Genomic DNA, 13,478 nt, shown 5'->3' with positions numbered 1-13,478 from the left:
CTTGGTGGCAACATCTGACTGAAGTGTATTCCAGAGGCTGTAAGTTTTACATATATCAGTATTCTTTAAAAAAATTACTTTGCATTTTATATTTTACCTGAGGCTTGCCCTACCATCATAATAAACTATAATTTGTCAGTTAGGGTAAAGTGACTCACCAAATAACTTTTTTGTTTCTCAGATTATGCTTTTCATCCTCCACCACTGTAGAATTTCAGCAGTCTACACAGCAGGATCAGAAAGAACTGGTGAAAACAGAGTGAAGAACAGAATGAAAGGACAAATACAGGAGAGAGGGTACTGGGGCAGTAAAGCTGAGTTTCTTCTGGCTGTGGCAGGGAATGTGGTTGGACTGGGTAATGTGTGGAGGTTTCCCTACCTCTGCTACAAGAATGGAGGAGGTATGATTAACCAATTATTAACCATTTACAGTACATAAAAATAATGTTTTAGACTTATGTAGAGCCCTTCTAAATTTAAGGATTTTTATTTTTATGAAAGGTATTTATGGGCTTTTAATTTTGTATTGAAAAGAAAAGTTTTATAAAAGTTATTTGCTTATATGAGCAAGTATATTTGAATATTGGAATGTAGATTCACATTTGGGATCGCAAACATTATTTTTTTATTTTATTATTATTATTATTATTTTGAAGGTGTTATTTTAAGTTATTTTCAAAATAATTCATATCTGTTTTGTGTACAAACTATTACTGCTGTTGAAATGTAAAGGAAAATTACAGAAAATTGTTTTTTTATTTTATTTTATTGGAAATCTGTTTAACCAATGAGGTGTTCTCATGGGCTGCATTCCAGTTAATTTTTTTTATGCCCTTCCCTCACTAACTTCCCTCATTGACCCAGATGTACGTCATTGATTGTGTTCCATGAGTGCCCACTTCTTGCGGAACTCGTGCAATGGGCTGAATTGGAATGTCCTAAGCCCTTAATCACTTGGAATCTGCTATGGAGTTGATTTATTATTTACATTTCTTTTCCCCTTATGAAACTGTTTAATGCAGCATTCTATATGTATATAGGTGTGTTTAGGTTGTTTTAGATATTTAAAAAAATAATTAACATATCATAGAGTTGTTTGTGGTGTGGTAAATTAAACGTGATATGCAGTGATGTCACAATCGTGTTGCATTGTGGTATATGGAGCTGCCTGAAGTGTACATATGAAGTAGACTCGCTCCCCCAGTCAAAATCGAGGGAGCGAGAGTCTGTCCATACAAACTTCCCTCGTCCACTTTACCAAGTGGAACACACTTCCAAATGGCGGCAGGGATTTCTCTGAGGGGAAGTGCTTAAGGGAAGTTTGCGAGTGCGAGTCTAAAAGTGGAGTGGAATGCAACCCCTGTGACCCCTCGAATTCAAGAGACAAGTGAGAAGGATAGTATTCTATTGGTGTTCTATTCTACCTCTATTGGTGTCGTCAATAGAGAGTTGAGTGAGGATAAGTAAAAAAAGAGAAACTCTATTGGAAGAGACAGAGACACTTGTTCGCACATGCTGTGCTGTAAACTTTGAAGAATTTTATTTTCTGACTGAGCTTAACGATTTTAACAGTTAAAGGACTGTAAGAACTGAGTATCTGGAAGATTGAGTTCGGTAAGGGATATAACTTTACTTTTGAGAAGTGGACTGAACTGAAAAGTGATCTAAATGATTGAGAAACGTGCTCTGAAGACTGAGTGATCGGAAGGAGAGATCAAAGCTGCTGTGTATTGCTGTGGCAAATCAGTAGTCGTTCGTGGATGGAGGAGTTCGTCTGGACAAGTGATGGATCAAGTTTGCTGCTATGCTCTTCTTTGTGCTTCCTGGTTTGGGATTGGTATCGATTTCCTTGAATCGTGTTTTCCCTGGATCTGTGGGTACTCGTGGCGTCAAATTACAAAGAGATCCAACGTAGTGCGCCAACGAATAAATTAAATTCCCAGATGGGTAGAATTCATTACTTTGGGTTTATTGGGGTTTAATGTGATTTTATGTAATGTGTAATGTGACATCTGAGCCCCCCACCTTGAAAGGTTGTCTTTTAGATTGAGTGTGTTTGGCTTCCTCTCACTTTAGAGAGTCGTTTTACTTAGGCCACTGCTCACCTGAGCTCCAGTTAAACAGTGACATCAAGAGTTCGGCCCTCTGTGTGGCCTCCTTGATAACTGTCTTTTAGTTGAGTTAGGCTGGCTTCCAAGAGTAATTCTGCTGAGGCCTCCTTTCACTTGAGTTCCAGCTAGGCAGTGACATCAAGTGTTCGGCCCCCTGTGAGGCTGCCTTGATAAACTATTTCTATGTTGAACCGGTTGGCCTCTTCTCACTATAGAGAGCTGTTCTGCTGAAGCCTCTGTGAGGCTGCCTTGATAAACTGTCTTTGAGGTTGAGTATGGTTGGCCTATTCTCGTTCAGAGAGTCATTCGGCTGATGCCTCTGCTAACCTGAGCTTGAGTTAGACAGTGACATCAAGTGTTTCGGACCTCTGTGTGGCCACCTTGGTAGACTGTCTTGTGGGGTTGAGTATGATTGTCCTCCTCTCACTATACAGAGCTGTTCTGCTGAGGCCTCTACACATCTGGGCTCAAGTCAGACAGTGAAATCAAGTGTTCTGCCTTCTTTGGCCACCTTGGTCATTTGTTTATGAAGTTGAGCATTTCGGCTGAGACCTCTGCTTATCTGGGCTCAAGTCAGACAGCAACATCAAATGTTCTGCTTTCTGAAGGCCGGCTTGGTAAACTGTCTTTGAAATTAAGAGTGTGTTTGGCCTCCTCTCACTATAGAGGGTCTTTCTGCTGAGGCCTCCACTCATGTAAGCCCCAGTTGGATAGTGATGTCAAGTATTCTGCCTTCCGTTGGCCGCCTTGGTAAGTTGTCTATGAAGTTAGGCATGTTAGCTGAGGCCTCTGCTCATCTGGGCTCAAGTCAGAGAGCGACATTAAGTGCTCGGCCTTCTGTGAAGCCGCCTTGGTAAACTGGGTAACACTTTATTTTGATGGTCCCTTTATAGATAGTCTGCTTACTATAAGTTACTTTACAAGTGCATATCTACTTACTCTCATCAGGATAGTATCTGTAGATTGTCTATTATGTGTTTTGTAACAAGCATTACACTGTATGTAACATGTATACAGCTATTAAACAGTCTGTCAGTAAAGTGTTACCAACGTGTTATCCATTTAGGTTGTAGATGTTCAACAGCATATTAACAGACATGCAACAAATCCTCAACAAGTTTTCAGTACTCTAAAGCAGTGGTTCCCAACCACATTCCTGGAGTACCCCCAACACTGCACATTTTGCATGTCTCCTTGATCAAGCACACCTGAATCAAGTCATCAATTCATTAGCAGAGACTCCAAGACCAGAAATGGGTGTGTCAGACAAAGGAGACATGGAAAATGTGCAGTGTTGGGGGTACTCCAGGAATGTGGTTGGGAACCACTGCTCTAAAGTACAACAAAGTAAGATCTTTTAAGTAGTCAGCATGTAGCTATTAACCAAAGTATCAACAGACTTTCACTAAACATTCAGTTGTCTATCAGTAGCAACACAAACATTTCAAATGAACTTTATGTATATATCAGGTTACTTACAATTGATATTTTGCTTTCGCAAGGATTTTCAGAAGCGCTCAACTAACAGTTTGTTGCATTTAAATTACATTTCAGTAGACTGTCATTTTACTTTGAGGTGAATTCATATATCCATCTGTTGCCATATTAGGCCCATCAAAATGAAGTGAAAATCTAGGAAATGCTGTCGAATGACTCTTACAAGAATTTTCAGGAGTGCTCCACTGACTGTTTGTTGCATGTAAGTTACATTTCAGTAGACTATCGTTTTACTTTCAGGTAAATTCATTTATCCATCTGTTGCCACATTTGGCCCATCAAAATGAAGTGAAAATCTAAGAAATGCTGTTGAATGACTCTATAGGCCAACATCAAAGACAACATGGCTACTAGTTGTCAGTGGATTTTCAGCAGACAGTCAATAGATAGTAAGTACAGACACCAATAAGTATTTGGTCTAAGATTAAGAAAATGACAGCACCACAGTACAAGTACATATCTGCCAAATGGGAAATAAATACCAGAGTCATTAGTTTGTCCAGCCAACTGCTTTTAATAAACTGCTGTAAAAAAAAAAATAATTAAATAAAAAAAGGAGGCTGTGGACAACACAAAATGAAATTCTCTTTTTTTACTTTGATATATGTGTGCGCATCTGTGAGAAAGTTCCAAGAAAAAAACATGAAAATTTGATATTACCAACAACACTTTTTTATAGGGTTATAAACATGAATTAAAACAAAAAAAATAAAATAATAATAATAATAAAATAAAGTCAGTGATAGAACTGACTGATATCATGCAAAAGCCTTCCGAGAATCCCCTGTCTGTGTCTCCTGCCTAACCAATATGTCCATTCTATGTATATCAGATGTTTTTTGAGAGCCTTCTCTGACCGGTTTGCACGCAACCTCCACACTTCCCTTTTGAAGTTTGCCCATGCCCTTTCAATGTTTTGTGTATGCACCCCAGTCAATGGATTAACAAAATTAATGCTATGGTTCACTGTGTGGTGTTGGTATCCTCTCTCTGAAAGCGCTGAGTATGCACGCCACTCATCACTATGAATGATGCTGCCTCTTTTTACATGTTTCTCTATGATTGGTAAAAGGGTTGTCTTGTCCCTTTTGTCCACCAACCGCAATACTGGTTTTCGGGAAGGCAAAATCTCAACCATTCCGAATACCCAGCTTTTCCTTCTCCATGCACCTCCAAAACGGCCTCTGGCATACTGAAAAAACAGAAATTTATGTCAGACACTCCTGTTTTCTAAAAGTAAAAATCACTAGCCTTACAATAAATATTTTCATGCCAACTGATAGGCCTACTTCTAATCCAAATTTAAGTAGTTTTACAAGATTTATAGTATCTCAATTTCTTTTAATTTTTTATTTTATTAATAATGTAACAATATTGTGTCTTGTCTACACATCCACATGTAAAGATATATTAGATATGTTTTCTGAGGTCAAGGCTTACTTTTCGTCTGTGGCGAAACTTGCTTTCGTCAATGTGAACACATACATTGAGCCCACCAACTTTTTGTCCTCTTTTTTTCCTCAGCCTCCGCATACTTCTCACACATACACTTCGCAATTTCATGGACATCTTGGACAGAGTCGCACTACTATTTGAGATGTCATCTAGCATCATATCCACCTGTCGCATATGGAGACCCTGTGAAAATCTAAACACAATGCCATACAATATTGTTTTAAAAGGAGAGAAGCAAAAAATAAATGTGCAGACTTATGGATGAAAAGGCACTAGAGAACACAAAAAATAAAAACTTACCTGTGTATATACTTCATCCAACTAAAAAGGCTTGCATGGGAATGGGAAAAAATGGACTTAGTCCTAATGCTTTTTCTGTTTCGTCCACATGACTTCTTGCACTGCCTGCAAATGAGAAATATTCATCATATAAAATACATTCCTGTTGGCACTGCCTTAAAAAACAAACAAACAAACAAAAAAACCATCAACCTAGACTGATCTGGTTTAGTGGGGATATATATATATATATATATATATATCAAAATAATCTAATTTTATTTATTTTGACTTGCGTTTGAGAAGCCCCGATTTATATCCATACAGATGTATATGGCAACTTGCAAATTCTAAAGACTACTACAGTGGGGCTTGATAACTACCTTGACATATTGTCATATGAGCTACAGACACAAGACTCATTTGTTAGTGAATTGGTTACACTGCATGTTATGGATTCATTGCACACGAAACATTTAACAACAACAATAAAATTAAAGATATAACTTTCAGAATTATTTAATTTACTCTGTTAAAGATTATTAAATTTTGTTTGAAGATTGTTAAATTTTGTTTGAATTCCCATTCATTGGTCTTCAAACTTTAACTCTTTAATATAATCATCATCCCACACTGTCTGGAATTATCTTGTTAAATTCTGAAATGATGTCTCTTAATTTGTTAATTTGTACGTAGGAAAAAAATATTTTAATCTTTCTCTAAAAAAAAAATAAAAAAAAATAAAAAAAATCTTTATTTTTTAACACAATGATAAAGATGTCAATCTTTTTATATCATATCAATATATATATATATATATATATATATATATATATAAATTATTTTTGGAAGATTATTTCTTCACAATTTGAAATGGAACCCAAATCTGAATGATTTCTGATAGGTACTGTGTTACTATAAGATGGTGAAACTTTGTAAAAGTAGCAAAGCAAAAATATTTGTTAAAGTCTAATAGTATATAAGTATCCATTAATGCTTATGTGAACGGAAACCTGTTTTCCTTTATTTTTTATTTATTTTTTCCCAGTTATAATCATCTAAATGGTACTTCTATTGATGCTATTTTCTCAACTTGTTTAACATGCCTTATATTTAAATATCCATATAAATGAATAAATCAGATACTTACCAGATGTATCCATCTTTACAAGAAGAGGTCACCATTTTCATGCGTTTCTTGCATCGCCTGCATTTCATTTTACCATGGAGTAATCTTTTTCTTTGCATCCACTTTATTAATTTCAGACGTGACTTTTTCGTTTCACTAACATAAACTTTCTCAATGAGTCCTCTTAATAAAGTGCTCATCTACACGGTGGATTAGCCTTAATGTCCAACTATTCTTTTTACTTCTTTTACCTTCTGTTTGATATCTTCCTTCCTACTCGAACTTCATAACCTGCAAATTCAAATGTTTTTTTAATGTTGAGCTCTAACTGCGCGATTTCAGTTTCCAATCAGGCGCGAACAGACAAATCCGGAAATGGGCGGGACTTGACGGCCCAGTTGTTTTGGCAACAATTATTATTTTAAATAAAATAATATACTCTATGCTATTTGTTTTTATAACGTTTAATTACTATTAAGTTGTAACTAAGTTTATTTGTTTTATTATTTAGTAGTTTTTTCTGTCCCGATTGCACCAGCGGCGTTGTCATAAGGTACCTGATACATATCTCAGCGCTGTCGTCACACAGTGTTTTCCGATTACTCAAACCAAGTTTATTTAATCATTTTTAAAGCTTACCGGGGCAGATTTTCATTTGTATTTCAGATATATTGTAATGATATGTTGTACTTTTTAAAAAATAAAAAAAATTATTATACGTTTTAGTGTTATAAGACAGACTCGAATAGAATATACGATTTTCGGAGCAGCCAAACGCCCTCTTGAGGAAGACTATGGTGCTTAAAAGTTTTGCCGCCCAGTGGATCTTCTTTAACGGCAGAAAGCAATTTTTGAACTCCCGCACGGTGTGATCGAACGCTCCAGAAAAAAAGGTATTTTATTTAGCTTTTTATTTAAAGTTACTATGTCACTTGACAATGTTCAAAGTATTGTTTTAAGAAGTGAAAAGTGATTGGCTTTATTTGTTTATAAAAAAACTTATAGTGTGATCCATTTAAATGTATCAGGCTATATTGTAGTCACTAGTAGTAAACTACATTTTTGTTATTTTCTTTTTAATGCCTAAAAGCTTTTGTATACAAGTATACCAGAAGTATAACAATGACAAAGTGGAAAAATTAAACATTGTCATTCAGGAAACTGGGCCTGTTGCACGAACTGCTTAGTCATCAAGTCATTTTTAAGTCACTTACATAAAAACTGGTCAAATCTATGACCAAAAACACAAACTAAGACTGATTACCCCTTGGGGAACTGGCTAACGTTAACTTGGCAATACATCTGATACTGTATTTGTTAATCTTTGTTAAAGTTAGTTGATAAAAATACAGCTGTTCATAGTTTGTTCATGTTACTTCACAGTGCATTAACTAATGTTAACAAATACAACTCTTGATTTTAATAAATTAACATTAAAAAATATTAATAAATGCTGTAGAAGTGCAGTTCATTATTAATTCATGTTAACTAATCTAGTTAACTAATGTTAATTAATGAACCTTATTGAAAAGTGTTACCAGACTGTCTTTGCAACTGGCCTATGGTCTTACCTTGAAAATTTTGCCACCCACTGAAATGATTTATGGTATGCATGCTTCTGCATGTAACATAATTTATTAATTAATTATTTTATTTATTTGATTATTAGATGTCACATTACAACACCCGCAAAAAACGCAACGCAGAAAATGTAGAGGATGAATGTGAAGGTAAGTCATTTGACAAATAATTATATAGCAGTTTTCTTACACCTAACTTCACACTGGTTTCTTTAGTTTATTTGTGCCCTTCAATATATAGGAAATCTGTTATGTCTTTATATATTTGTATGATCTGTTGCTTGTGTATAATAGTGCTGCTAACTCTGTATATAACTAAACTACATAAATGTGTAATCACTGTTTACAACAGTGAAAAGGGTCACAGTGTTTTTGTTGTTGTTTTAGCTCCAGTGAATACAATGAAGCCAATAAAGCAAGAAATACTGATGTGGCAGAACAAGGCAGAAGTATTACAAAATAAAGTGAATGAGTTGGAAGCCTTGAACAGCGAGCTTCGGCAGCAAGTTGTGGAGCTTTCAGCACAGCAAAGTAACAGCTCAACACATTAATTGTATAATCTATACATTATTATATACATAGAATATATTAGATTGTATAGATATATATTTTAGATGTGTAAAATGTATTTTGAGCACTGTTTCAGATAGTACACCAGAAATTCATTGTATGTATCATGAAAATGTATATTGCCTTTGTATTGATTTTGATGCAATATTTGTTATATTTCTTCATTCAGATCTGATTCCTAGTACTTCAGTGGCACATGGAGAAAGTGGTGCTGATGACCTAACTAGTGATGGGAACACATCAACTGATGTGGAGTCATCGGTCACAGAAGAATCATCTGATGATTCCTCTTCAAGTTCAAGTTCTGAAGAGACTCAAAGAAAAACAAAGAAAAGGAAAACCAAGAAAAACAAAAGCAAGAAACATAAGAAGAACAAGAAGAAGGGCAAGAATGAATATGACAAGATAAAACGAGGTAAACACAGTTGACTTTTTATGGTTGTTTTTCTGTTTAAATCATAGTGAATGATAAGCTACTTATTTATTTATTTAATTATTTGCAATGCAAATACTTATTCTTATAAATACGTATCCACATTTTGTATAGCACAGGAAGAGGCAGTTAGGTAGAGGTGTGGATTACTGCATATAAAACAGAATTTAAATACTTTTGCACATCTTCACACTTACAGGAACAGACCACACTCCACAGACACAAATGTGTTTATGAAAACGGAAACTTTATTCAACCTCATGTTGTATAATGTACACCGTTTTATCTTTGAAACACAAAAAAAAAAATTTTTTTAAAGAATATTACTGGATGCTGATTCCCATGCTTAATTCATTTACATTAGTCATGATATATTTGTGTGCGAAAAACTAATACAGTAAAAATTTTACAGTACGTGTATTTTCCTGGTACATATATAGTAATTATGTTGTACGTACAGGTAAAAGAGTGGTAACACAAGGTACTTACCTGACATGTATGTACATGGAAACTAATAAGAAACACTGCTGTACTTTCCATTGGTACAAACATGGTACATACTTTGTACATATAGACAAGTGTTGGGTAATAACAGGCACTTACTTATCGTGTCCGTATATGGTAACCAACAGACACATTACTGTACTTACTAATGGTATATACACAGTAACTATGTTGTACTTATGGACAAGTGTGGGTAATAACAGGCACTTATGTGTGTGGTAACTAGTAAGACCTATTACTGTACTTCCTAGTGGTATATACATGGTAACTATGTTGTACTTACAGACAAGTGTGAACACACATAACAGACACTTACTTACTGTGTGTGCATGTTAACAACAGTACAAAACAGAGGCTTACCAAATAGTGTTTTCTCACTGATGCCATTTAAAAAACAAAATTATCAAGAAATAAAGTAATTGTTTTGCTGCACTATGTATGTATTTATGTTGTGTTTTATGAACTGTTAATGCTAAATTGCTCTCCACAACAGTGCATCTTATTTTACAGTCCTTACTAGTTAATATGCTTAAGCTTATTATTACAAAGGTTAAAGAGCTGGTCATTCCTATGTTATGTTTATGTACAAGGGTGTACTTTATTTTATGGTCCTATTTCCATGTACTTACTATGATCGTACTAGTGAATATACCAGTTAGTTAACGTGTAAGTTACACCTGTGGCCGGTTGCATAAACTTAGCCTCTATGTTAAGACTATGACTTAAGATCTAGTTTGACCAACTAGCAGTTAATTAGGGCTAATCAGTCTTACTTTTCTGATTAGACTGATCTACCTTTTTATGTAACTGACTTTACAAAGTTAGTACCAGTCTTGAAGAAAAAAATAGATGACTTTAGTTTTAAGACTAGTCTAAGCAGTTTAAACTGGCCACTGGTAAGAGCCGGTAATTCCTATGTAATGTTTATGTACAAGTATGCACTTTATTTTATAGTCCTAATTCCATGTACTTAGTATCAACTTACTAGTGAATATACCAGTTAGTTAATGTGCGTGTGTGTGTGTGTGTGTGTCTATATGTACAAAGTAATTACCATGTATGTACCATTGGAAAGTACAGCAGTGTTTCTTATTAGTAGTGAATATACCAGTTAGTTAATGTGCGTGTGTGTGTGTGTGTGTGTCTATATGTACAAAGTAATTACCATGTATGTACCATTGGAAAGTACAGCAGTGTTTCTTATTAGTTTCCATGTACATACATGTCAGGTAAGTACCTTGTGTTACCACTCTTTTACCTGTATGTACAACATAATTACTATATATGTACCAGGAAAACACACATACTGTAAAATAAAGTGCTACCACCATTTCAAACAAACAAAATAGCAAATGACAAACAATATTTGTAACAAACTATAAAATAAGAGTTCACTCATTCAATCTTTATATAATTTATAGATGTGATTTATATAATTTATATGAGCTGTGTCATAAAGCTACAATTTCAAAACTAACACAATCTCCAAATGTGTGATTATTTGTAAGTCTTAGCTTTCTATTGATATATTACTATGCTGGCCGTCATAAAATCCTGTTTTGAGAAAATGGGTTCTAAGGATTCCAAACAATTTTTGACATAATTTGACACAATTGAGTGATTTATGCAAACATGCATTAACATTAAAAAAGTAAAAAAACTATATATAGTAGGGGTGCAACGGTTCAGATTACTCGCGGTTCGGTTTGTATCACGGTTTTAGGCTCATGGTTTCGGTACGGTTCGGTATGTCAAATAAAAATAAAGAAAATTAGTACAAATAATTAAACAGCACAATTAAACACAGTAAAGCAAAGATAAAAATAAATAAAGTTTTTTCTGGTTTTTCATGTATCCAGTTTTAAGGTACAGAAATTGAATAAAGTAGCTAATAAAATGTAAAACAACATTGCATGTAATCTTCACTGTATAAATTGAATAAAGATCAATCATTATTAATTATTAAGTTACTATTCCGTCATGGGCAATGAGTGATTTCCTTGTCTTTTGTTGTTTGATTAACATTAAAAACACATTCAGAGAGCAAGAATGCAAGGGCTGCTGTCTCTTTAAGACATAATACATGGATCTGTACACTGAAACTGAACACATGCGTTCTTTCTCGAGTGTAGAAAAAAAGAAGAAGGAGACCTCAATATTTGGTTGAGTGCACAAATCTTCTCACAGCACGCACACTCTTTCGCGACTTGCACTTGAATGTTTAAATTGGCAAGGCTTAAATGAGTTTGGTTTAAACGCAGATAGCAACGTGTGCTGTTCAGGTCTCACCTGCACTCGCGCGCTATCAACACCTGGGTGATGATAAATGATGTAAATTACTGGTCATATAAAGCATAGCCTACGGCATCCTAAATGTGTATGCGTCATCACGTGCAGATGAACTGTGGTGCAAGTGTGTGCCGAACCGAGTGTGCAGAACGGTATGGTTCGATTTTTTTTACCGAGAACCGTTTCACCCCTAATATATAGGGCACAACAGGGCTAAAGGCCCCCCGGGGTGAAAGGCTCCCTAGATTTTATTTTTTCTTTAAACCACTAGATGGCGCAAAAACTTTCCGCAGTACTTTCTAAAACATCCACTTTTCAAGATGTTTACTTTTTAACTTGATCTGGAAAAATAAACCAAACAAAAGTAAGAAAATATCCTTGTGAAATTATTTGAAGGTGGGTTAAATGTGTTAAATTCTTTTGAACTAAATTTTAAAAATCACTGGCCTTAAAACCTAATACAACCAAAGAAACATATGGCCTCATATTATTTAAAATAAACTGGTTGGGGAGTATCTCTGCCATTGAGGTAGTCACTTTTGTTTGTTTAAATTGTTTTTCAGCTAATAATGTTCGTGATGTCATACGTCGATACAAAAGGCTTTTGAAGCTTACGAAACGTGGAGCCACCATGACCAAAGCCTTCAGAAAAGAGGGTGTCTCTCGGAATGCAGTGGCCCAGCTCGCCCCTATCGCAGAGCTGTACTTTGCAGACAGGGTGCAGTTCAACAGCATCAGCTTCACACCAGGGAAGCTAGCCGAGTTTGCGGAGAGATGCCGAGAACACATTGTGGGAGATGTTAAAAAAAAAGTGTTATCGATGAAAATTAAAGGTTCACTTTTGCCTTTTTGTCTGAATAAGTGATAAGTTTGTTTGCTATGTTTGCTCTTCGCTAAGAGGATGTTTGCATTGTTTATATTTCTAACTGTCATTTGCTACAGTGTTTGAACTGAGGGGAACATTTTATTGTTACAGAAAGGTTTTTTTTTGGTGAATCTAGGAAAAACAGACTACTTTTTTCCCCATGTTTACTTTTTCTGTGGTCTGTTAATTTAATGCTGTCCACTTTATTTATTTATTTTTATTTTATTTTTTTACAGCAGTTCATTAAAAGCAGTTGGCTGGACAAACTAATGACTCTGGTATTTATTTCCCATTTGGCAGATATGTACTTGTACTGTGGTGCTGTCATTTTCTTAATCTTAGACCAAATACTTATTGGTGTCTGTACTTACTATCTATTGACTGTCTGCTGAAAATCCACTGACAACTAGTAGCCATGTTGTCTTTGATGTTGGCCTATAGAGTCATTCAACAGCATTTCTTAGATTTTCACTTCATTTTGATGGGCCAAATGTGGCAACAGATGGATAAATGAATTTACCTGAAAGTAAAATGATAGTCTACTGAAATGTAACTTACATGCAACAAACAGTCAGTGGAGCACTCCTGAAAATTCTTGTAAGAGTCATTCGACAGCATTTCCTAGATTTTCACTTCATTTTGATGGGCCTAATATGGCAACAGATGGATATATGAATTCACCTCAAAGTAAAATGACAGTCTACTGAAATGTAATTTAAATGCAACAAACTGTTAGTTGAGCGCTTCTGAAAATCCTTGCGAAAGA

At 35.1% G+C, this 13,478-nt stretch overlaps 2 protein-coding genes and 1 long non-coding RNA gene across 3 annotated transcripts in view; 2 read left to right on the top strand and 1 right to left on the bottom strand.

The window, feature by feature from the left end:
* The first annotated feature begins 271 nt into the window (after positions 1 to 271).
* The window catches only part of LOC137023113 (sodium- and chloride-dependent GABA transporter 2-like), a 49,549-nt gene continuing 36,342 nt past the window's right edge, over positions 272 to 13,478 (top strand). The window contains exon 1 of the mRNA XM_067389790.1: positions 272 to 401. Coding sequence (XP_067245891.1) covers positions 272 to 401 — 130 coding nt within the window. The remainder of the gene's footprint in view (positions 402 to 13,478) is intronic.
* Positions 4,231 to 7,048, bottom strand: LOC137023115 (uncharacterized). The gene is made up of 4 exons (XR_010895470.1): positions 6,493 to 7,048; positions 5,364 to 5,468; positions 5,049 to 5,256; positions 4,231 to 4,800 (listed from the first exon to the last, which is right to left on the bottom strand). It is a non-coding gene; the product is annotated as an uncharacterized lncRNA (long non-coding RNA).
* Positions 8,124 to 12,829, top strand: LOC137023114 (coiled-coil domain-containing protein 106-like). The gene is made up of 4 exons (XM_067389791.1): positions 8,124 to 8,201; positions 8,439 to 8,582; positions 8,791 to 9,036; positions 12,411 to 12,829. The coding sequence occupies exons 1-4, from the start codon at positions 8,141 to 8,143 to the stop codon at positions 12,710 to 12,712; spliced, it is 753 nt and encodes a 250-aa protein (XP_067245892.1). The 5' UTR covers positions 8,124 to 8,140; the 3' UTR covers positions 12,713 to 12,829.

This window comes from Chanodichthys erythropterus, chromosome 7 (assembly GCF_024489055.1).
Source record: "Chanodichthys erythropterus isolate Z2021 chromosome 7, ASM2448905v1, whole genome shotgun sequence".
NCBI lineage: Eukaryota > Metazoa > Chordata > Actinopteri > Cypriniformes > Xenocyprididae > Chanodichthys > Chanodichthys erythropterus.
Note: the sequence above shows the minus strand (reverse complement) of the source record. Positions and strands in the feature narration are given on the sequence as shown.